The sequence below is a fragment of the Sinocyclocheilus rhinocerous genome, unplaced genomic scaffold (genome assembly GCF_001515625.1).
Source record: "Sinocyclocheilus rhinocerous isolate Xijiao unplaced genomic scaffold, SAMN03320098_v1.1 scaffold1333, whole genome shotgun sequence".
In the NCBI taxonomy this organism is placed as follows: Eukaryota; Metazoa; Chordata; class Actinopteri; order Cypriniformes; family Cyprinidae; genus Sinocyclocheilus; species Sinocyclocheilus rhinocerous.
Genome location: NW_015625783.1, coordinates 47,331 through 73,655, shown reverse-complemented (window position 1 = coordinate 73,655; position 26,325 = coordinate 47,331). Strand labels below are relative to the sequence as shown.

The window sequence follows — 26,325 nt, the reverse complement described above, 5'->3', positions numbered from 1 at the left end:
ATGTTCAGAAGTTATTATTTCAAGAAATGTAAAGCATTTTTGCTCATTTATGTGGGCCATCCCAAGCATGGTTGCAATGTGTTCATTGTCAAACTCCAAAATCAGATTATTTTTAATTCTGAAAAAATCTTTGAAAAAGTTAATAATTTTATTTTATTGACAAAATATTTTAGTTTGTCTTGTATATTTTTTCATTCGGTCAGATAACATTTTAAGCTGTCATATGGTCATGTTACAATGTGCCCCTCAGATGTTACAATGTACCCCACCTACGGGGCATGTTGTCACATTTCACTTCCATTTTTTGAGGGTAAATAAAGAAAAATGTATACACTGTAATTATGAAACAAAGCGACGTATTTGTACTAGACAAGTGTAAAATTACTGTGGATAAAAAAAAAAAAATACTCTGAACCCCATGTGGATTTATACAAACTGAGACATTCAAAAAGTGTTACATTGTGCCCCGCTCTCCCCTACTCTGGTTTTAATATGTTCTAGTTTCTAGAAAATAACTTTAATCTCATTAAAATTACAGTTGTAAACTGTGTTGCCATGAAATAAGTAATTAACAAACTATTATGTTTGTTTATATTCGCTAAATATTGATTAATTTACGGAGAGTTTTGCAATCTAGCAAACTATTGCAGACGTTTGAGAAAAACCTATTCCTCAAGACGACCAGCAGATGGCAACATTGATTAATTCATTAATCAATTTAATTCACTTCCCACTTGTTCAGTTGGTCAGGCATGCAGCCTAAAAAATTGTACATTATTTTTGATAGTGATAGACATACATCTATTACTTTTTCAAAAAGCTGTCTTGATTGAAATTATATTTGAGCTAGTCTGGTGATTGGTAAGCTCAATTGGTAAATCTGGTGATTGGTAAAGCTCCAGGTTTTGTGTACCGAACAATATAAACTGATTGAATTGGTCAAATCCTTCATTAACCGCTCCAGTGGTATTATTCTCTAATGGGAACGGAGTGCACACATGCACAATAGGGGTCTATTCTGGGTTCAGTAATAGCATGAAAACGGCAAACAAAATGAACATTTTGCAACATTTTGTAGAGGATGATTTTGTCTAAGTCAGCCTAAGCTGTGTCTATAATGGAGTTCTGCAGCAGTCAAGATATAGCAAAACATAATGGCCAAGAAGAAAATAGAAAATTATATATTCTGTTCATTCAGACAGAGGTACTAAGAATATGTTGTTTCTGGAGGTAGTTGCATGTTTAATTTATTTTGTAGTTTGACTGATTATTTTCAGGATATTGCAGTATAATGTGTTTGGCATTGAAAAAGGTCAACATGTGACTGAAACGTTTGCCTTGTTGCCTTTAGTAATCTATTATCTCGCATGTGATTTTTGGTGGAGTGTGCAGACTTTTTTCAAGTATAGTACTATAGTGTGGAAAGTCTTTTAAAATGGCACTGTAGTAAAAGGATAGTGACATGCTCAAATGTTATGACACTTTAGGATAATATAATATAATAATATAAAATATTATATTGAATTTATATCATATAATTTTTGATTGGTTGTTGCATGGTCAACAGAAAATGACTCCGGATTTTGTTAAATTTTTTGTACATTGTCCTTTGGAAATATAATGTAAGACTAGATGACAGGATTTAGTAGCATCTCAAGGAAGCTCAGGTCTGGAAACCCTTTAAAGACAGCCATGTTTGAGTGAAAAATAAGTAAATTTAGCCAATTTTCTCCTTAAAGATCATGTGCCAGGCAGGGGAGAAGGGAAATGGTTCAATCTCGTACAAGGTTGTTATTTTTTATATTGAATTTAAGAGATAGAAAAGGGCAAGTGAAACATTTTTCAGTAATGAGGCAGCTCAACCGGAGGTGAATGGAAAGGATAAACTTTTAGAGGCAGCGGTTCCATTAACTACCTTCAAGTGGCACTTTGGAAAGAGAGAGTAAAAGTGAGACCCAAAGAGAAAAACGGAGAGTTACAGTCACTGATTGAACCTTTATCTGGTGATTTACGCTCCATTCCATCAGCTCTCCGTGGCCTACATAGTCATCTGGTTAATGGTGTGATTTACATTAACGACACAGAGAGGTGCAGCCCGTTTTACCGTCTTTAATGCACACATCAGAAATTTGACATGCTTCGTGGTAAGTTGGGTCAATTTGCATACGCTTCCAATATGTACCTCAAGGTGCTTTGAGACGGTTCCCATAAGTCTTTGAGATCGATTTGTGTAATGTTTTATGCCTTTTGAAGAGACCAACCTTTTTAAACTCAATCCAATCTTCTTGTAAAACTGAGGTGCATTTGAATGTCTCTTAAACAGAGCAGAGGGGTAGTTAGTGGGCCGGGTTAAGTGAAGTTAAGTATCTGTCAATCACACTCATGATAGTTTAACAGTGATAAGCTGAGAGCTCTGGTCCCCTCTAAGGATCTTATTTTAGAGGTCTCTTAGTACAGACATCATATTTTATTTCTATTGCAAATGTATATTTCAGAAATTGAGCGGGTTAGGCTTTGGGGATCTGTATAACTAGACTGAGCTGAGTTCATACTGAAGGGAGTCTGTTGTCCTGGTTTAACTGAGGGTAAATCTGTGAAAAGCCTTAAAGAACACCGTCAATGAAATAATGAAAGGGCTATGCATCTCATGTCTTAAATGAAATGATGTCTCTTCTAATGATGAAAACATTGTGCATATGAGGAGAGCAAGTTCTAATAAATTCATTGTTGCCTAAGGAAGCACAGTTCTATGAACACTATTATACAGCAGCTAGTTCTGGTCTGTGAAATTGATTGGCCGAGTGTTGTTCCAAAAGCTGATACAGTCCAACAACACTGGGAAATTTGGTATCCCTCTGGGGCGCGTTTCCCAGAAGCAACTATGGTCGCAAATTTCGTCATTACCAATTGAGTTCAGTCGAACTGGAGACCATAGTTAGCTAATGATGCTTTTGGGAAATACACCCCTGCTTGTTTATATGGTAGCCCGTCACAGAAAATAAAAAAAATAATAATTGCAATGTTGTATCTCACAAAGTCTGAATTGTGAGATAAAAAGTCGTAATTATGTATTTGTTTATATTATTTTATTTTTATTTTTGAGATTTATCTTATAAGATGTGCAGGTTACGTTGTAACACTAGTAGGTGGCAACAAGTGATTCCCTTTATGAATTAATCACTGAGTCATTATTCAACCAATTCATTCAAAACACTGATTCAGTAAAGAACAAAACAACTGTCTTCTGTCTTTATGAGTGAGTCATTGAATCATCCACTCAACCGATTTGCTCAAAACCACTGATTCTTTTATTGACTTGTATAAAAGCAATATTACACAGTCTAAATAACTAAATATTAGCAAATTTGTGGCATCCGGAACAACAACACCCTTGCTGTGTGATATTAATTAGAACATATATAAAGGTGAAGTGTCTCCACCATTACATGTAAAAACAACTATAAAGCCATATTCGGACAGAATCAGTTTCACAAAGAGAGGTGGGGCAAAGTAATTATTACTGAAGCTACTAAGTGATTGTAGTCCCATCCGAATGTACCATCTCAGTAATCATTACAGACAATGTCAGTAAAGATTACAGTGACATTTACCTTTTGTAAAAAGTTCTGGAAAAATTACCTCAGGTAATGCTAATCCTGTGCAAATAGAGCAGCTGTAGATATATGCGTAAATATTCCATTATTTCCTGTTTAAATGTAGTTTTCCACAGTTTTTCTTGAAGAAGCATATAGTTGCGTTCTAAGTGGTGGAACAGGTCTGTGAGAAACCTAAAGTGTTTCCACATATGATGACGCATAGCATTCAGATGAAAAAGAAGGTTGAAAGTGCTTGTTAGAGGCACAAAACTCCTGTTGGCTTTAGTTAAATGACAATTACCAACAGAATGCAATCATTTAATTTATAAATCGTTCAGTGTGGCACATGATGACAGGGAGGTGATGGCAGTGCGTAAATCGAGTTATTCCTCCCACTTAGTTTTACTGAGATTTTTTATCCCGTGCGAATTGGCCATTAACATAGCAGACGTCCTGTGGTTAAATTATGTTACCCCATCTACCCTTGTAAAACTAATCCCATCCGAATAGGGCTTAAGTAAGGAATTTGTAGATTGATTTCCCTGAGAACTGTGGCAATATGAAGACATATATTTCTATAAACATTTGATTGGCTGAGTGTCATTCCAAAAGCTGATACAGTCCAACAACACTGGGAAATGTTGTATTGCTCTGGGGTACATTTCCCAAAAGCAACTATGGTCACAAGTTCCAGCCTTACCAAAAGAGTTCAATGAAACTTGAGACCATAGTTAGCTAACAATTCTTTTGGGAAAGGCGAAAATGAAAAATTTGCTAAAAAAAAAAAAAATTACTCATCCTGCAGGTCATCCAAGATGTTGTTTGTTTCTACATTGGGACAGATTTGGAGAAATGTAGCAGATCTTCTGCAATAAATGGGTGCTGTCAGAATGAGAGTCCAAAACGCTGATTAAAAACATCACAATAATCCACAAGTAATCCACAAGACTCCAGTCCATCAATTCATGTTTTGTGAAGTGAAAAGCTGTGTAATAAACAAATTAATTTTAAACCGCTTCCAGCTAAAATTTGCACATACTCACACACACATACTCACACACACACACATATATTTTTTATAGTACCTTCTGGTGATGTGTTTTTTTTTTTTTTTTTTGGTCACTTTCTTCACTGCGTACCAAGAGCTTTTCATCTTATGTGTGCACATACTCTGTATTATTTTGTGTCTTGCATTGTCCTTTCAGGTATGGTGACCAAACACACTCTCACACCCCCAGATTGCTTTTCTTGGGTAACGTGAAAGCAATGTATACACCTCCACTGAAGCGAATCAGACCCCATTCTTTTCATCTTCTTCTACCCCCTCTATCTTTTTCACTCACTCTCCCTGTTGTTGTATCACCACCTCTCTAACTGTAAGGCTGTTGTTCCCGTCTTTCTCTGCCTGGTGTTTTCAAGTTCCATTACGAAATGATGATGGCTCTGAGAGCCCATCTGAAGTGTGTCTCGCCGTTGGCTCAAAAGTTTGTTGGTTTTGTTTATCTTTTATTTTTCTTTCATCACAGCCTTATTTTTCTGTTCTCCAACTGCATTGCTCTTTGTGACCTGTTTGGCGAGGATGCAGACAGGAAGATATCAGCTCTGAATGCCAAGCACTGTGCTATGCCATTCTATAAAAATGTGTTTAAACATGTTCACACTATGTATATGTCCTGCTATTATCTGCTGCAGTCAAGCTGCTAATAACAGTATTTTTAAAACGGAGAGCCATGTGCATATTTTACCCATGTCTGCTGCTTTTCTCACATTATTGAAAGTATTCATGGTAGTTGCCAAAGAAATGATTCTGACCAAGCCACAGGAGTTCAAGACAGTGATTCTTTAAAGGCTTAGTTCTCAGAGAAATTAAGATTTCGTCATCATTTACTCACCAGTTCAAACAGTTCGTTTTTTTGGGAAACACAAAAGAAGACGTTTTGAAGAATCGCACTGGTCGCTTTTTTAATTACAGTGAATAGGGATTGAGGCCTTCAAGCTTCAAAAAGGACTCAAATCACCATAAAAATATCATACAAATAGCCCAAACAACTTGCATTTTATTCTAGTGATGACGAAACAAAGCTTTGTGTTGCACTGTGGCTTTTCAAAACAGTGTATTTTGATACTTTTGCTTTGGAAAAAGCAAATGAATTGCACTTAACAAAATACGGTGTCCCATTCTTCATGAACTTTTGATTTTATTTTGTTGTACAGAAATAAAAGTCACTTTCGAAGTTATTCAAATGAATGAACGGAATGAAACAAACTCATGAATACAATCTGTGCTCTACCCCAGTCTGTTATTTCGTAAGCAAGGTTATATAAAATATGAGCTATAATCATGTGTTTCTTGTGCAAATTAAGCTTTGGGTATCAAATCAAATGCTTTTAGGACAAACAAATAAAGCTTCGGTATGGTGCATCAATCTTCAAGTCATCTGAAGTCACACAAAATGTTATTGTGATGTAAATTTAGGTTGTTACTCTGATAATATCCCTCTTCACTGAAACACTAACCTCAGTGGTTTTATGTACTGGATTTATTTTAGAGACATATCTGACAACATAGTTGCTCGCAGCGCAGCTTCAGTTATAGGAAATGATGTGATTCATCTGCTTGTTTTGAATCAGTGAATTGCTCTGTTTACAGTTGGCGTTAACCCTTTTAGCTTTCACCATGTCGATAATGGTCTTATATTGAAGAAAATGGGTTCTGGATGAACATGCTGTGCACTATTGTGGATTTTTCACATAATCAGTTGACCAGCACCAAAACACTTTAGAATTTTTAAAGCGGAATCCACTTTAAGTGGAGTAGGAATCCATTTTGTGACCTTAGCATGACCATAACCACACTGTGACTAGCTTTTGTACATGGTAAGAAATGTCAAAAAAGACTTGCATTCTATAAAAATGAAAAACGCGCACACAAAAAAATTCTAGATAAAACCTGCAGAAACGGCAAATGTTTCGGTCACAAGTGACCTTGCTCAATGCCACCTTTTGGACATTAGAAGTGTGTATGACCTCTTTGTAAACTTTTCATTCGTACACACGAGGATGGTTGTATACATCTGGTAAATCTGTTTTGTAGTGCTGCTTGAAGAACACGGATTACACCACAGAGGTGTGATTACTGAGTGTGAGACTTCTTTCCCTCAGACACACACGTCTGCGCTCATACCCTCACCCACAAACGTCATACACGTCCTCTTTCAAACGGGCTTAAGCCTTTAGAGACGTGACCTTCAACTCCATTCCTTGAAAAAGTGAAGGATTTAACTATTTGAAATAAAATAAGTCTGAGAGGAAGAGGGACCAGGGGGACATGGTGAGGAGCATGACCTCTAAATGTGAGACTCCCTGTGTGTGTGGATGTCATGCACATGATTTCACTCCCTCTTAACTTTTTCAGACGAGTTTTTCGCAGTCGAATTCCTGTGATCTTTTGGCTGTCGGCAGTCTTGTGTATGAGAGAATGAAATGACCTGTGATCAACAATGTCTAATTTGAAAGATACAGAGAGTTGTTCTTGCGGAGCTCCCTCATGTCAGCAGGAGGAAATGTGTAGGACAAAGCATTGAATAATGAGCATTGAACTAGTAAACAATGTAAAGAGTAATGTACAGTCAGCTGGTCGTTATCGCCTAGGGGTGGCGTTGTCACAAAATAACATGTAGGCCTACATCATCCCTCTAATTACTTGACTACTCACCAAAGAAATAGATACTTGTGCATGAAATATTGATTTGAAGTAAAATTATTTTACCTGTAAAAAAGAAATAGTAGTTATAATGTACAAGACGAACATTGCAAGAATATTATAATAAAATTCAAACTGAAGACCACTGAGGTAATTTTCACTACCATTGATTTACTGAGATGAATATTTGTAAATACATGACAGGGGAATTCAGAATTTCAGAGCGTTGTGTAATTAAAGGATTAGTTCACTTCCAGAAAAATTTCCTGATCATTTTCTCACCCCCATGTCATCCAAGATGTTCATGTCTTTCTTTTGTTCAGTTGAAAAGAAATTAAGGTTTTTGAGGAAAACATTCCAGGATTTTTCTCCATATAGTAGACTTCAATGGCGATCAACAGGTTGAAGGTCCAAATTGCAGTTTCAAAGGGCTCTACAGATCCCAGCTGAGGAAAAAGGTTCTTATCTAGCGAAATGATGTCATTTTCTAAAAAAATAAAAATAAAAATATATACTTTTTAAGCACTTTTTAAGTCTTGCACTAGCTCTGCAATGCGCTTCTACGACTTCACGCATTACGTAATTACGTTGGAAAGGTCATGCGTGACATAGGCAGAAGTAGTACCGAACTCCATCTAATTTTCTCCTTCAACTTCAAAATCATCTGCCGTTGTTTTACCTTTTTTTTATGTAAAGGGCATTTGATTTCGTCTTTGCGTGTTCACTTTGTAAACACTGGGTCGGTGAAGTTGTGGACGTGCACCGCAAAGCTAGCATAAGACTAGCATTTGTGGTTAAAAAGTACATACATTTCTATTTTTTCAAGAAAATGACCGATCGTTTCGCTAGATAAGACTCTTATTTCTCGGCTGGGATTGTGTAGAGCCCTTTGAAGCTGCATTGAAACTGCAATTTGGACCTTCAATCCGTTAGCCACCATTGAAGTCCACTATACGGAGAAAAATCCTGGAATGTTTTCTCAAAAACCGTAATTTCTTTTTGACTGAAGAAAGAAAGACATGAACATCTTGGATGACATGAGGGTGAGTAAATTATCAGGAAGTTTTTATTCTGGAAGTGAACTAATCCTTTAAGTTCAACAGTGCCACTTTTTCAGCCTTGGCTATTAAAGTATTTCTCTAATCTGGATTTTTAAAAACATTACAAATATTTATTTGAAACAAAAACGTATTTGAAAATATGTCAAAAGACAAAGGTAAAAGACTGTACTTAACAGCTTTAATATACAAACAAGTATATGAATAGTTCTCTGCAGAATCATGAATAGTCTATGAAATAAATCACACATTATTTAAAAAATGATTGAAAAAAAAGAATGATTAATTTCAATGGTTCAACACAGCAGTGTTATTAAGTAGGAACGTGTGGACGAACATTTTTAAAGGCAGTAAACACTGTGAGATCGCATGATGTTCCTTTACAGCAGTAAGCAGGAAGACATGATGAAAGTGACTGCAGAGAGAGATTGAGCTCTACTCTGCATTTTTTGAAAAAGAATGAGAAGAGCAAACCTGGGGGTTGTGATGCATTGTGATAACCTTGGGTGAAAGAAAGGTAACTGATAAGAGACAGACATGAGTTTGGTTAGGTATGGGGCAGAGGACAATGTCCTTCCCTTGAGAAAATAAGATGTCTGAAATGGATAAGGCCTGCTCTTCAAATGAAAGAGAGAGTCCGTGGGAGGGCGAGAGAGAGAGAGCGATAAGGCATGGAGAAAATGTTCCAAAAGCCTGAGCGACATCTGTAACCCAGAGCTGATGACAGTGGGGGGGATAATCAGAAAAAAACACACATGAAGGACAGCTAAGTTCTTCTCTACAAAAGAGAGACCTTTGGACAAGCTGCTAGGAACACGCACTCACCCACACATGCAAAAGCATCCATGCTGATTTTCATAAGAGAAAAGACAAACTGTCAAGGGAAAGGACAGTGCCAAGTTGATCCATGTTTCCTCTGCTCATTAAAATATATCTAAAACATGTCATTTCCCTTATTAAATTGCTTCACACACACAGGCTCAAGAGGCTCTTGACCATCTGGGCAATGTTCACTAGTACGACCCAGCTAAAATGCCTAATCAGCCTTTGGGTCATTTGGAAAATATGGTGAATAACACGACCCTTGATCTTTCAGAAAGAAGCTAAATTAAATTATATAACCTAGTATTTCAGTAAATTATATTAAATACTTGACTATGAAACATGACATTTTCTGCATGTTTTAAATTATTTACCCAGTGCAAATGTAATAAAGCTTGTTTGTTTTTTATTTTTATGTATGTATTTATTATTTTGTGTATTCTAATAGGTAATTAATAATATAAATAATTTAGGAAGAATATTTGCCCCTTAGAATACTTGCCTCCTATTTTAATGCTTATTTTGAAAATAATGCAATTTCAGAGTTTAGAAGAGGCTGTTTAAATGCGAACATGTTATTAATTTACATTTTAAATAAATTTTTTACTCAGCCAACAGATAAAGTGCCACCAGCTCTAATTCAAAACCTAAAGGTACATTTTCTGACTTGCAAAATGTTCATGTTTTTTTTTGACCCCCTTTGATAAAAGGCTATCTTCTTTGTATGATACTTCAGTCTTTCAGATCACTCTCCCATGTTACATAAGCAAACATTCTGTCAGTGATGCAAAGCAGGATCCTCTGATTGCCACAGATGTGAGAGTCCATGCTGCTGGGGTTTGACTTTCACCTCTAATAACCGACAGTCGGACAGCACGTGCTGTGTTGTGTGTGCATGAGGGAGAGTGGGGGAAAAGCTTTTGCTGACTCGCAGGTCAGTGTGTGATCATAGGGCTCTTTACCTAGACCCCCGGGTTGTAATGGATGAAATGGCTTACAGACGCTGGGGGTCGGCACTAAAAAAGCAACAGACATAGTGGTTTGTTGGTGCATGTATGTGAGAAGAATATGCTTTCTTGACCTCCTGAGTGAGCCATGCCTTTTTATTTCATTTATTAGTGAAAAGTTAAAATAATGACGTAAATAATTTATTATTCTATTCAATAAATCTGAATTAATGTAAGCAGTTTATAGCTACATTTTAGGGTTGGGTTCTGTTCAGTGTAGATTAACTGCCAGATGGACATAAATTTGATAATCAGATTATAAAGTTTGAAATAATTTTCAACAGGCACATCTAATAACAATAATTAAAAAATATTTAATATAGTAACTTACGATCACTGTATAGAGCTCTGTACATCGCAGAAACATGAAAGCACAATGAAAACTGCTTTATGCTGCAGTGTTGCTTGTGTGTGCAGTGTGAAACAGATCAATGAGAAACTACTGTAAATATACATAATTTTACAGACAGAAGTTTGTAAGCACATTCACAATCACATATTACTGAACTGTTTGCAGCAAAATTCACAGCATTTCTTTAAAGTAACAAGGCAACACAGGCATGTTTGACCAGACAAGGACTGTCTCGGGGAGAGCTTTTTTCCCCCCTGAGAGTGCATTTAATAATGTCTCTGTGCTTTTGTAGCAAAACCCATGTGACCTTACACTGACCTGTTTATTTAACAGCAGCGACACAGATGCAAACAGTGCTTTTTTTTTTTTTTTGCTTTAAAAGATTTCCCTTCTAAAAAGAAATAATCAAAGAAACTATCAAAATCAAACGCTTACTAAAAATGATGAAATATTGTTTACCCATGGCCATGACCATTAACCAACACCAGAGGACTGTGAACATGAAAATTAGTTGTTAAGTTATTGAAATATAAATTTAAAATCTCAGGAATTTTTTGACTGACACAACTTTAAAGGGGTCATATGATGCGATTTAAATTTTTCCTTTCTATTTGAAGTGTTACAAGCTCTTGGTGCATAAAGAAGATCTGTAAAGTTGCAAAGACTAAAGTCTCAAATCCAAAGAGTCATAATGTTTTATTACATGGTAAAAAAAAAAAAAGGTTAATGAAATGGGATGTACTGATTTTGAAGAAATGTTTAATATAATATTAAGCTTAATCTTGCAGTTTACAATTATAGAAATACAAATCGTTTTAAAAAGTAATAGTTACAATTAATGAAATGTGTACTGTTGGAAAAAAATTGCTTTTTGATTCTTGCTGTGTACAATTGAGTATAAAAAGTAAAAAAAAATTCTTTTTTTTTCTTCTCCTTTTCAAAAGTAAAATTGCGCAATATATGCATTCTGTTATGACATTGTGATAGAGCTTATAACATCTGCTCCAGTGACAAGCCATTGTACCCCTGACGGTACAAATTTTGCACATTTTTTCTGACAGTGTAGATAGATAGATCTTTAACATTGTCAAACACACTTGTCTTGGCACAAAGCTATACTATAAAAACTTCACATTCAGTTAGATTTTGTAAAGGGCCACTCCAGTAATCGTAACTGCGATGGGCTCTGGCCCATTACAGAAGTGCGATCAGAGCCATGAGAGGGTGAAGTCGCCGGATGTCTCCTATGAAAAACTGTCATATAGCGACTTGCGCACTTGCTCCTATATATTATAGATGAGTGCTTAATAATTCATCGGGATTTTTGTTTCCGTGCGAAAAGGCGGAAAAGAGGCTCTATTAAATATGAAGATACGGTAATGAGGGTTAGGTGTTGTGTTGCCGTGGTAACGAGGGATCGCTGGGGTTAAAATCTCTCTGATGTTATCTGGCGCGCGCTCTCGCAGGACAGGCTGGTGACTGCGCGCGGAGGCGTACAGCTCTTGGTCAGCCTGGTCTGGCGTCTGATTCATACACTGACCAGTGGTGGACGAAGTACACAAATCAAGTACTTGAGTAAAAGTATAGATACGTATAATAAAATATTACTCCAGTACTTCCAAAAGAGGACATGACTAGAAATCAGTGGTTAAGTTGTATTTACAACACTGTTCCAGAACAGTTCAACCCAAATATTCAGATGTGTTCAGCGCATTTTATGGAGGACTGTTTACTGATCCTGGGAGAGTTACGTTAGACTAAAATGCCGGCAGTTCTGACTCACGTAAGTACGTTTTCATTTAAAGGATTTGCCACTGATGATTCAAACGCGAGTTTTGGGCAGTGTGGATTAACGTTAGCACTTGTTGTTTGTCATTTCTCTGATCACAAATGCAGACATGGTTTTATGTTTACGCGGCGCGATGCAACGCAACGCGTAAAAAGACAGTATACGTCATTATAATCAGTAATTATGTCCCTACTGGATGCAACAAATGCCTCGTTTGTGATGGGTTTTAATGTTTATGTCTCGTCGCTCCGGCCTGACACGGCATCAACAGTATGTGAGGGGCGTAACATTTGCGTCTCACGCTTGAGGTATTCGGCCAATCACAACGCATTGGATAGCTGGCCAATCACAGCACCCCTCGCTTTTTCAGACCGATGAGCTTTGTAAAAATCGACGCGTTTCAAAAAGGCGGGGCATAGAGGAGAAACAATAATGTACAGTATGTGGAAAATAATGTGTTTTTTGAACTTTAAACCGCATAAACACATTTCATTACACCAAATACACAAAATAATGTTCTTTTTAGCAGCATCATATGACCCCTTTAATGTTTCGTTTGTTTGTTTGTTTTACCTAACACATAGAGACACTGATGTTGATGTGTCTGCATTCAAGCATTTCAGTGGGCTTAAATAGATCACCCTTTACAGCAGATTTAGTGACAGTTTTGACCTAAATATGAGTTTCAGTTACAATAATTAATCCTAAAATTCGACATTAGTAACTTACTTTTAGCAGCATCAGTCGCGCGCGCACTCACAAGATCTCCCGGTTCTTACTTGTGAATTCAGTTCACTGGAGACTCGCACTAAACGGTTCATTTGAATCAGTGAGTTTTTCGACTCGAGAACAGCTGCAATCGGTTCATTCTAATTCGTGAATGAATCGTTTGGTGCGATTTGCGAACCGATTTCAAAGGTTCATGGAAAATAATTAGTTCGTTCTCGAATCAGACACCGCTTCTGCGTCTCGGAGCACGTGATATATTATAAGGAGTAACGATATGTTTTATGAAATGTAGTGAAGTAAAAAGTACGATCTTATGCTTTGGAATGTAGTGAAGTAAATGTAAAAGTTACTCAAAATAAAACTACTCCAGTTAAGTACAGATACTTGAAAAATTTACTTAAGTACAGTAACGAAGTAAAAAAATAATTCCCTTTATTTAACTCTTGATGTTTAAGTGTCTGTGGATTGATTAACTATAATTATCTGATGTATGTCGTTTGTTAGCCTATATAATCATAAATAAAGAAACAATGAATTGTCAAACTGACGAAGGCAGATAGCTGAAACGTTTGTCTTTTTATCTCCTGCTTTGATTCCAATAAAAGACTTAAAGAGTGCAGACCGACCTTTGTAATATGTCGTTATTAAAAATCTAAATATAAAATATAAAAATATGTTGTTTAAACGACATAACATCTCTGATGACTGAGAGGAAAAAATATGTATGTGGTAGTAATGCCTTACCATAATACCCCATATAGTGGACAAAACATGACAGACTCAAGCCCTATAAAGTGAGCACACGCTTTCGATGTGCGGGTTTGAGAACACCAAGGAAACACTAAGGAAAAGAGCACTTTCTTTTCGCCTGTTTGGACACTTCAAACAGACGTTTGCACTGCCTGTTTGGTTTACCTGTTTACACGTTCGTAACGTGCGGTTTGTCTGACTCAAAACCATAGACTGTATAAAAACAGCTCAAAACGCACGTATTCGACGCCCATTTCTGTTATGATAAACGCACGCCAAAAACGCGCGTTTTTTGGTGACTCCAAAGCGCGCGTCGACAACGCGCGTTTTTACAGCAACTTACATGTCAAGGACGCACGTTTTGATACAAAAAAACGCACGTTTCCGACACGCGTTTTCCGTGAACCCAAAGTGCACGTTAAGAACGCGCGTTTTTATGGCAAATCACACGTCGAGGACGCGCGTTTTGCTGTCAAATCGCACGCTTTTGACGCGTCAGTGTACAATCAGACGCCGGACCAGGCGTATATGAATACTCTGGCTTGCCATAGGCCGCAGCGCGCTCTAACGGAGGAAATACTCCTGTCTCCACTCTGGCTGCGATTTAATCAGCTATCAGGACAAGAAAAGGATGGATATCTCCTTTTTTTCTTTGGAGTAGCCCAACTCTGTGACAATAGAGTCAAATTCAGTTAAGTCCTTTGTTGTAGGCTATTTTTTGCCATAGCAAACAATCTCATTCGGCAACACTTTAGAATACAGTTCCATCATTAATGAATAACTACACAAGAACACATGAGTAACGCAATATTAGCATTCTAGTAATTACTAGTATCTAACAAGAAACTCTGATTGATGAATTAGTAAGTAATAGTGTTTAGTCGAATTTGGTAGTTTACTATTAGCTAATCAGTAACTACTATTTTTTCATACCTCCCCAAGAACTACTAAGAACTACTGTATACAGGTTCATAATTAATATGAGTAATGCATAATGTATAAGTAATTCTAAAGTGAAGGTCACAACCCACTAGTAATGATACGAAATAGAATACCAAATTCTTCAGAAGGAATTACTAATTATTTGGATCAGTATTCTAAATTCAATAACATGGTAATTCTCTAGTAGCCTAACGACTGAAATCTTTGTAAGCTTTTGAAGGTTTTGTGAAGTATTGGACAGTAATTATTCAGGTGGTACTACATCCTTCTTAAGGAATTACTAATTTTTTTGGATCAGTATTCTAAAGTGAAAATCATGATAACTCCCTAGTAATTACTGAAATCATTGTAAACTGGTTTTTGTAAGGTTCTGGTTAGCAATTCATTTTGCTAGATTTGGTAACACTTAAATCATTACTAGTGGGTTACCGTGAACTTCACTTTAGAATACTGATAAAAATAATTAGTAATTTCTTCAGAAGGATGTAGTAACACTTGAGTCATTACTATCTAAAACCTTTCATATATCTCAAAAGTTTACAATGACGTTTAAGGAATATTTGATTTAAAATTAGCCAATATTTCACTTTAGAATACTGATCCAAGTAATTAGTATTTCCTTTAGAAGGATTTGGTAATACTTGAGTTATTACTAGTGGGTTACCATAATCTTCACTTTAGAATTAATACATTATGCATAATTAACATTTATTATTAACTTGTATACAGTAGTTCTTAGAAGTTCTCCAGGATATATGAAAAAATATTGATGAGCTACCAGTTTCAACTGAGCGCTATTATGTACTAAATAGTTAATCAGTTTCTTGTTAGTTAATAGTAGTTACTAGAATGTAAATAGTGTATTAGTCATTTGTTCTTGTGTAGTTATTCATTAACGATGGAATAGTAGTCTAAAATGTTACCGCTCATTCTGATGTCAGTCAAATAGGAAATAACATAAATTAGCTTTGAAAGTTTTGTTCTGGGTGATGATTGGATGTCATTCTTAATTTATTCTTTTATGTCACCCCAGGGTTACTTTTTGTTCTATTAATAAATCATTCAATCGTTTTAAATACATAGTACACTGCATTAAAGCTTTGGTGTCTATTTAATTTTCAGTGTGACTTTTTAACTTTCCCTCCAAAATTAATTTATAAAGTGTTACTTTGCAAATGAATGAAACACCGATGTCATTAACACTGTGCCAAAGTATGAAAGCTTGTTTTCTTTAAAAACAGTCAATTTAATTTCATTTGTTCAAAACTGACTGCTATCTAACAAGGCTTATCCAAGTTTTTCTTCAAAAACTAATGTCACACATCATCATACATAATATCATAATTTACTTGAATGTTGATCAAGGCCATGATAAGAACTTTATTCTAAAATTTGTGATAGATGAAACATATCAAGATTTATTTTTTAAGGTTTTAAGGAATCAAGAATTGAAGGAGTGCTATAGATACATCCCCTTTGCCACTGTTTTTTTTTTTTAGCACAAAGAAACATGTTGTTAGGAAAAAATCCAGGATTTTGGCCACTAGTTCAGTGTTTAGATTATGTTACCTTTATCTATGATATTCCCATTAAGTGAATTACATGTGCTTCCTGTCAAAAAAATAAAATAATAATAATAATCATGTTTTTTGTGCTTTCTGTTCTTTCAGAAGTGTCTGTTTGGGGTTAACTGTGGTTTCTGTTAAAGAAATAATCAGTCTTGTTTAGTCGTTGACCTCTGAAGCTTTTTAATGATGGAAAGGGCAGGTTTGTATAATCAGTCTAATGTCAGAACTGATGGGAGATCATGAACTAATGATACAATGTGTTACTGTAGAAACTATATGCATTATACCATTCCGCAAGGCTATCAAACGTGATGTTATGCCTTATATTCAAAGGCTGTCAGTCTTTAATTCTAAACACACATCAGAGATACATATCTGCACAAGCTTAACAAAATGTTTCTCAAATAAATGTGAACTAATACAGTACATATTGTATTATTAATTTTTTTTTGCCTTTTTTGTATTTTTATGACATTCTACAAAGCAACAGGATCCAGCTTGTTCCTCAAATAATAAAGGATGTATGACTGGAGATCAGTGAAATTATTCCACTTTTAGCAAACCATCCAGAGCAGCATAAAAAGGGCAATCCACATAATGCACTTATATTCTACAGTGAAAGTACAGTGGGCTCCTGCTGAAAATGCTACTATTTAGATTTTTCTTCACATATTATCAGCATAAACCTTTGCTCACTTTAAAATGTAGAAAATTTGCACTGAAAAAAATTGTATATGGTCTGTTCCAGTGTTGCTTTATTGACACCCAAGATGCATGAACTGCACAAGTTTGTGCAATATTCCTTTTGAATAAAGGAGTTCACACAGAGAAAAAAAACACATAGAAAAACAGTAACGGTACTGGTAATTTTGACCAAATCAGAATGATTTCTGAAGGACCATGTGACACTGAAGACTGGAGTAATGGCTGCTGAAAATTCAGCCTTTCCATTACAGGAATAACTACAGGTACTTTGGCCTTTTTTTGCATAAATTATAGGCATAGAAATATAGGCAGTCATGGATTTTGTTTTGGGCTAATTTCCAAAATACAGTCACGTATTTGAGCTTGCTTGGCCCTTGTAGCACAATAAAATATGTCTGCTTGGCCATTATGATGATGATCGCTTATTTTTCTAGAGAGATCTGCCAAGACTGATCTGCAGCAGTATAATAAGAGACAGTAAGAGGAAAAGTATAAAGCGACAGAGCAAGAGGTAAAATGAGTACAGTGACTGGCAGTAATTAAGTCCTATTGCAGTGTGAACATGTGATGGGTCCATAGTGTATGTGTCAATGTAACAGCGTGCAGCATGGGATTGGGATGTAAGCTGTCCTTGTATTTTGATGTGCATCTGCTGATGGACCTGATTCGCTTTCCAGAAGGCAGAAAGCAGAAAGCAGAAAAGTGTTGGTGCTGGCTGACTGAAGTCCTTCTTAATGCATTCAGCTTTCCTGAGACAGCGTTTAGAATAGATGTCCTGGATTGCTGAGAGCCGTGTGACCATGATCCGTTGAGCTGTTTCAACACCCTCTGCAGAGCAGCTGCTATGCCAGGATGTAATGCCCCTGTAGATTGAGTCTAGAGTGCACATGTAAAAGCTACTAAGAACTGCAGTGGACACAAATTTTTCTTAGGTCATTGGTGGGCCTTATTAATATGAGACTTTATGTACTCTGTTCACTTAAGAGTAGAAGTGAGAATAATGCTAAAAATGTTAGTGGCTACACAGAATGAGGCGTATTTGATTATTAATTGATTGTTAACTGTATTTTTTTATATTAATGGCACACATTATATATTTGCTCTATTTATATGCACAGTTTATCTATATTTAGATGAATGGAGAAATCTGAGACTTATTTAGTGGGTTGATTCATACCTGAGTGGGAGCGACTACCCTGCAACTTGGAACAGGCACAAAGGTAAAATTACATCATCATATATCAACACAGTAACTCAATAAACACAAGTGAGTGGACAAATGCACAATGAATCATGCCTCATTGCATTTTCCAAGCACGTACTGTGATATTATAAGCCATAGTTAATAATAGGTATAAAATCAGGCACCTCTTAATGCTACCAAACACATTTTTTATATAACTCTCCTGAACACAACAGACAAGCCTAAGATGGTGTGCTGGTCTTAGCTAGTTTATGGTAATTTAAAGGGGTCATATGATGCCCATTTTCCACAAGATGATATGATTCTTTAGGGTCTTAATGAAAATTCTGTAACATAGTTTGGTTAAAATTTCTCAGTGGTAGTAAGGGTGGTTGTGTACACACACTGCCAACACACATTTCAGTTCAAACAACTTGTAAAAGTGCATGTAGCATCCTATGACCCCTTTAAGATGGTCAAACTAATTTGTCTGGCTCCCAGCTTGACTAGCTGAAAAAGTCCCCAAAAAATCTAAAATCAGTCAAGACTAGTTGAACTAGACAACTGACTAGTGAAAATTTCACCCCCATGTCGTTCCAAACCTGTATGACTTTCTTCCATGGAACATAATAGAAGATATCTTGAATAATGTTGGTAACCAAACTGTTCTGGTGACTTTGTCTTGGACCATTGTATGGATAAAAAAAAAAAAATACTGAGACGTTTCTCAAATAATATATGTTTCACAAACGAAAGAAAGTCATACAGGTTTAGAACAACATGGTAAATGATGCCAGAATTTTGTCAGAATTATTGCTTTAAGATAATTTTAGGTTACCATTGCTTCCAGCTAAAACACGAGTCCTCTATCCATAAGATTGCTTTCTCCAGTGAAAGTCACCTCATCTGAATCAGAAGAGAAATATGCACAGATCAAGCACCATTTACATGCAACAACAGCTAAACTGTTCAAAACAAGGATGTTAGTGGATGTTAATGTTAGAGGACAACAGGGATGGACTTTTATTATTATTTTTAGTATTTAGTATTATTTGTAGTATTATTATTATAATTTAGTATTATTATGGATTATGGTATTTTTTATGGTATTTAACTGGTATTTTTTTAAGTTAAAGTTAAGAACGGTTAAAGTTAAAATATCTTACTAATGGATTTCTTTCTTACAAACACACAGATTTTTTCTGCACAAGACTTTAACTGATAGACTGGAGTCATGTGGATTACTTGTGCATTATTATGATGTTTTTATCAGCTGTTTGAACTTTCATTCTAACGCTACCCATTATAGAGGATCTATTGGTGAGCAGGTATGTAATGCAAAATTTCTCCAAATCTGTTCCAATGAAGAAACAGACTCATCTACATCTTGGATGGCCTGAGGGTGAATAAATTTTCAGCAAATTTTCATTTTTAGGTGAACTATCCTTTAAAGGGGTCATATGACGTTGCTAAAAAGAACATTATTTTGTGTATTTGGTGTAATGAAATGTGTTTAATGCGGTTTAAAATTAAAAAAACATATTATTTTCCACATAATGTACATTATTGTTGCTCCTCTATGCCCCGCCTTTCTGAAACGCGTCGATTTTTACAAAGCTCATCGGTCTGAAAAGCGAGGTCTGCTGTGATTGGCCAGCTATCCAGTGCGTTGTGATTGGCCGAATTCCTCAAGCGTGTGACGGAAATGTTACGCCCCTTACCATATTGTGATGCCTGCGGCAACCACATGTGACGACCCCAGGCTGGACTTCGTTTCGTCCACGGTGAAAGCCGATCCGTGTATTTCCTCAGCGATCAGCACGGATCAGCTCCAGGCATGACGAAACGATATCGTCCTCTTTTGGAAGACCAAACAAAGTAGTTTCGCTTTCACAACGAAACACAGCGCCTTCATGAATAAAAGTTACGCCTTCTTTCTTTGGGTGGACATTTGGGCGGCTTTATGCAAATCTTCCCACATCGTGATGTAGGTATGTGGGGGCGTGTTAGAACGAGCCGTTTTAGGAGAGCGTGGACAAGTCTTAACTTTTATAAAGAATATCTCTTTGGATTTGAGACTTTAGTCTTTGTAACTTTACAGATCTTCTTTATGCACCAAGAGCTTGTAACACTCCAAAGAGAAAGGAAAAATTTAAATCGCATCATATGACCCCTTTAAGACATTTTTGGACCAGATCAGGTCGATTACATAAGCAGCATGTCATTATTCATTCTTCAGGAGATACTGGTGAGATTAAAAGCAATTGAAGAAAGCATCATGTCATCCCACCTGATGTGCTACATCTAACTTTAGATTTACATTACTAGCTGGTTTTATATGATTGTCAAAGCAAACTACCATCTTTTCAGCAACATAGAGAGACAATATTTTGACTTGCAGTAGGTCTGTAGAGAGCTTGAGAGGAAGAGAATTTGGGAGGTAGAATTTTTGAAAACCATCGCTTGAAACAGAGGCAGGTCTACATGGAATCCAGAATAGATTACACTGTGATGGAGTTACATGGGCATGTGTGTGTGCAATATAGAGAGTGATGTGTGTGTGTGTGTGGGGAAGAGGAGGAAGGATGCTGTATTGTAGTTGCTTTTAAAGTGTCTATGAAATGGGGCCAGTTTCATTCTGCAAGAGAAGTGCTGAATTTTCTGAGGAAATATACACAGGCTATAGAGACAAACACAGACGCTTACAGAATTTTTGACGCACACTTTTGAGTTGTAACCCAAACAGCCTTTCATCATTCCCCTCTATGACAATACTTTGTATCACCTGAGAGATATCTGTGGTGAGGCCACAACAACTGTGCTTGGTATGTGTTGCTGATTGTTTGATCGCAGTCCCAAAAGGCACACGGTTTCATTCAAAGAGACACTCATTTGCCTTTTTCCTCAAGCCTAAATAATTCAAAAAGACTATTGTTGAAGTGAACTCAAACTGTGCTTGATGATAAATTATATAGTTTTATAGTTTCAACGTGGTCAGAGGTTGATCTGTGGAGACCAGACTAGTGATGAACATTGAGTTTTGGTTAAGACAGAAGCTGCTTCTGAGCAGCTATGAGATGGAAGACCTGCCTGTGTAACTTTTCACACTCTGGAGACGTAATCTCGGCATTGCCATAGGCTTGACTTCTCTCTTCTTCTACCTGCTCGTCTTTGATGTCATTCATGCCAAAAACAGAAATGACATCTCATATCGCATTATGATCTCTCTAATTAAAAGTCCGTCCTGCCATCTCATTAGTGATGCTGTCATGTATGTGAGTAATAATTCTTTTGTCTCAAAGTATATGTCTATGTAAATGACGCAGAACACAGCATTACAACACAAGATAACTGTAACTTGGGTGGACCACATACAGGAGATATAATTAAAAGTATTTGGACTGCTCCAAAAATGTCATTGGTCTTATTTTTTCATGGTTATCCTGCAAGGTCAATAACCAAGGTATCTGATAAAGTCCTTAATGGTGGGTTAATGATTTAGCTTAAATTATTAAACTGATATTTAAGATGGATAATAGAATTTCATTAATAATTCAACTCTGAATCTGTTTTAAATGTCAGAGTATAGATACAGATATTCAGTGTCATTTAAAGGAGTCATATGATGCGATTTCAATTTTTCCTTTCTCTTTGGAGTGTTACAAGCTCTTGGTGCATAAAGAAGATCTGTAAAGTTGCAAAGACTAAAGTCTCAAATCCAAAGAGATATTCTTTATAAAAGTTAAGAGTCAACCACGCCTACCTAAAACGGCTCGTTCCACCACGCCCCCACATGTCTACATCACAATGTGGGAAGATTTGCATAACACCGCCCAAATGTGCACGCAAAGAAAGAAAGCGTGGTTTCAGGAACAGCAGTAGTGTTAATGCAGCCATGTCAGGGAGACGCTGTGTGTTTCAGTGCGAAAGCAAAAGCACTTTATTTGGCCTTCCGGAAGTAGATGCAATTAGGAATCATTGGTTAAGATTTAGTTACAACAGAACAGCACAACCCAGATGTTCGAATTAGTGCAACGCATTTTATGGACGACAGCTTTTTGAACCTAGAAGAGTACAAGGCTGGATGTGCAAAAAGGCTATTTCTAAAAAAAAAAAAAAAGGGTAAATTCCGACTTTGCTATGACAATCTGGCGCCTCTGAATCAGCGATGGTCGCTGAGGAAATACATCAACTTTGCGCTGTGGATCGCCGGATCGGCTTTCACCGTGGATGAAGCAGAATCCAACCCGGGGTCGTCACATGTGGTTGCCGTTTTTATATTTAAAGAATTTGCCACTGACTATTCAAACGCGAGTTTTGAGCAGTGTAGAGTTGCAGTTGTTGTTTGTCATTGACTCATTTCTCCGATCACAAATGCAGACATGGTTTTATGTTTACGCGGCGCGATGCAACGCAACGCGTAAAAAGACAGTATAAATCATTATAATCCGTAATTATGTCCCCACTGGATGCAACAAATGCCTCGTTTATATTGGGTTTTAATGTTTATGTCTCGTCGCTCTGGCCGATACACCAAATACACAAAATAATGTTCTCTTTAGCAGCATCATATGACCCCTTTAAGTGAATATGTATGTATCTATATATATATATATATATATGTGTGTGTGTGTGTGTGTGACACACAGACACACCCACACACATTAAAAATATTTTTTACTTATTGTACTAATTTTATATATTTAAATTTGCATGTACTATTATTTATTAATTATAATGTTCAGACTTGTTTATAATATATATATATATATATACAGAGAGAGAGAGAGAGAGAATAGAATATATTAAATCTAACATATACAATGTAAGAAATTGTACTAGCAACCAACAAAACCAATAAAGTATTCCTCAATTTGTCTAAATAGATGCAATCAAACCTTATTTGAAATTTATTTTCAGCATGATTTTTCCTGCCAGTGATGGCTAAGTCCTTCCAAACATCCATGCATATAAATCATGATTTTTTAAAATTAATGCAAGTGTAAATGTCAGAATGCTGTGCATTTCAGTTTTTATTTGATATACGTAATACAAAAATAAAATCAAAATCAGTGAATATCCAATATTTATTGATAAACACACTCAGAGTTGTGCTGTTGTGCTCAGTATAAGTGAAGTTATTAGTTTTCTTCAAAGGTGCACCCACAGATTTTCAGTTATATTTGTCACAAAATGAGCCTTGATATTTTGGTCTAAGCTACACTCTTTGCAGCTTGCAATTCTTCATAAAAGCACTATACAGAAAGGGCCATCCACCAGTGAAGGTGAATGCCGATGTGATTGACAGCTCCTTTATACTTCACAAGAGAGAGAAAGATGAGCTTTCCTGCAGACAGGAAAGCCCAGACCCAGAAACAGATCAAGAAGTAAGTTGCTGCTCAGTTTTGGATCGATAATATCTAAAGTGAAAAGCCCACTGGGAGGCTCTTGAGAGGAAACAGCCCAGAGGAAGCAGGTAATAAAAAAGACAAGTGCTTTACACAATACAGAAAAGTGTGCTCTAATAAAAGCCCCACCATTTCTGTATTCCTTTGTATTCTTTAAAGGGTATAGATGAATTCTAACATGAACACAGATGATATGGATTGGTTATGTTGTGATGCACTATGAATATATGGTCAAAACATATATATGCATTTGTGAGTATGTCCCAAGTGTAAAGAGGCCTTAAATGCAATTTGTAGGTTATAGAGTAATGTGAGATCATGTGAGATGTAATCACCAATGTGAGTTGGAGGATCAGCTCCAAAGAATTTCCCACGGTTGGTTAACTGTAATTTGAAACTGCCGCTCAGCAGTGTAGTGAGGTGTATTGAGAAGTCAAACTCTCTCTAGCTCTCATCTGGGCTTCCATACACTTGAGCAGATGTGTTCTCAAGTCTCTGTCACGAGTCCAAGTCAAGTTTAAAGTCTAAGGCTCTGCCAACAAGATCAAATCCAGACAAAACCAAAGCAGAATTGTGCATTGTGCAGTAAATGTGTTTCGTTTCTGAATCAGTGTTTTGAATGAATCAGTAGAGTGACTGCAATGACTTGTTCATAAAGATGATGACTTGTTTTTTTCCTAAATGAAGTAGTGTTTTAACAAATTGTTGATTTAATGTAACTGGTTCAACAGCTATGTCATCACCTAGTGGTGTAACACTGTAACCTGTAGAAAAAGTCACTGAAAAACATGGGTCAGTCAAAATATAAGTAAGCAAGCAATACTTTTTGTGCCTGATGGACTTCCTCTTGCTTAAACAATGGTGGTATTCTGGAAATATGTCTCCTTTCTTTTAGACCTAAAGATGTGTGTTGTCTCTAATTTTGAGTCCAAGTTGAGTCCCAAGTCAATTGCTCAATTAAGTCTTAGTTCTCTGCACTTTTTCATTGCAACATTTTAAACTCACTTTCAGCAGAAGAGTTCAGGGCAAGTCCAACACAGTTTTCATACAGTTAAAAGATGGCTACGCTATGAGTGGATGGTTTGTCTTTGTGTCTCTGCCATTTGCTGAAATCTTGCCCTGTCTCTCCCAGCCTTGACGAATACGGGTGACATTGCGGTCCACGCATGGAGTGATCAGGATTAGCTTTAGAATCAGAACCACACAGGGGACCACCAGAGACAACATGTATGCTGGAGGCATCCACCACCTATATGATGCAGGTTTCAGAAATCTGTCCCAGCCATACAGAAATGTGTGAGCGGTACAGAGCAGCAGGGTGATGTAGCCCAGTTTGGACTGTAAAAGAAAGGAAGAAAAATAATTTGATCAAACATCATTGTCAATGTGTGAAAAATTCGACATTGAAATTTTAAAAACATTCCGGATACATTTGTTCTGATCAATACTGTGTTTTCAGCTCTCAGTCTGGACAAAAAAACCCCAACATTGTCCATATTGTATTATGCTTTCTAAACTTAGTAAAATAATCTTCAGTGACACTCAAATTTATGCATTTCTACAGACTGACAATGTAATACCTGTACAAAACAGAACTCCCTCCAGTTTAGGGAGTTGCTCACAGATGGAAGGGATGTAATTCCTAATAGGACAAACAGCCCAAATCCAAGAATTCCCATGGAATAGTAGGAGTCATAACGCCAGGCCGCCGTGTTGTCAAACTCATAGGTATTATTATCTTTTACCTGCAAAACACCATGAGTTAGTTCCTTAGCTTTATCCTTTAGTCAGTGTACAAGTTTTGTGTGTGTGTCACAATTTTTCATAGCTAATGTAGCCTGTAGTAAACTAGAAGTTGTAAAGTCATCAAACAGCATTTGCAACTCAATATACTTTAGTAATATGACATTTATTATTAGTGAAACAGGATCTTAAACAAGAAAAAAATTAGGGCGGGACTTATTTTGATGAACTCGGGAATTTGTTGGATCTTAAAAAGTGGGCGTTCCATATACGTCTTGATGTCAGCCAGGATTGAAATTTAGAGCATTATATTTTTTTAGAAATTTAGTGCATTAAGGTGCAGTAAGTGATTTCTGAGAAACACTGTTGATATTTGAAATCACCAAAACAAATGCTCCCCTACCTAAAAGGACTGTAGGCTACCCGTCTTGATAGATCTGCCCCCAAATTCACAAACATGCTATGCAACACAGGCACCTTCCCCATCATAAGTGGACACGCCCCTTACTGGTGATTGGCTACAAGGTACTTTGGTGCTCGATCCGATCCACTTTCAACAGCATTTCTTAGGAATCTCTTACTGCACCTTGAAAATTTATGAAGGTACTTTTTTTGTGAAGAAAGAAAGAAAGAAAGAAAAAAGCAATTTTCACAAGAATACCAATAATACCCTATGTAGGCCTATGACATAAATTGGGAAAGATGTTTGTTTTGATTTCTGGAAAGCTAATTTTGACTTCTTATTGATTTTAAAGGGGTCATATGATGCTGCTAAAAAGAACATTATTTTGTGTATTTGGTGTAATGAAATGTGTTTATGCGGTTTAAGGTTAAATTTTTGTTTCTCCTCTATGCCCCGCCTTTCTGAAACGCGTTGATTTTTACAAAGCTCATCGGTCTGAAAAAAGCGAGGTGTGCTGTGATTGGCCAACTATACAGTGCCTAGTGATTGGACGAATACCTCAAGCGT

The 26,325-nt window shown here is 36.5% G+C and overlaps 1 protein-coding gene and 1 long non-coding RNA gene across 2 annotated transcripts in view; both read right to left on the bottom strand.

Moving 5' to 3' along the window:
- Positions 1–7,705: 7,705 nt before the first annotated feature.
- Positions 7,706–21,376, bottom strand: LOC107706027 (uncharacterized). The gene is made up of 3 exons (XR_001636125.1): positions 21,366–21,376; positions 11,102–11,105; positions 7,706–7,824 (listed from the first exon to the last, which is right to left on the bottom strand). It is a non-coding gene; the product is annotated as an uncharacterized LOC107706027 (long non-coding RNA).
- A 1,874-nt stretch (positions 21,377–23,250) lies between these two features.
- The window catches only part of LOC107705999 (metalloreductase STEAP4-like), a 9,867-nt gene continuing 6,792 nt past the window's right edge, over positions 23,251–26,325 (bottom strand). Inside the window, exons 4-5 of the mRNA XM_016509561.1 lie at positions 25,193–25,357; positions 23,251–24,950 (exon numbers count right to left, since the gene is read on the bottom strand). Coding sequence (XP_016365047.1) covers positions 24,675–24,950; positions 25,193–25,357 — 441 coding nt within the window. The 3' untranslated portion in view covers positions 23,251–24,674. The remainder of the gene's footprint in view (positions 24,951–25,192; positions 25,358–26,325) is intronic.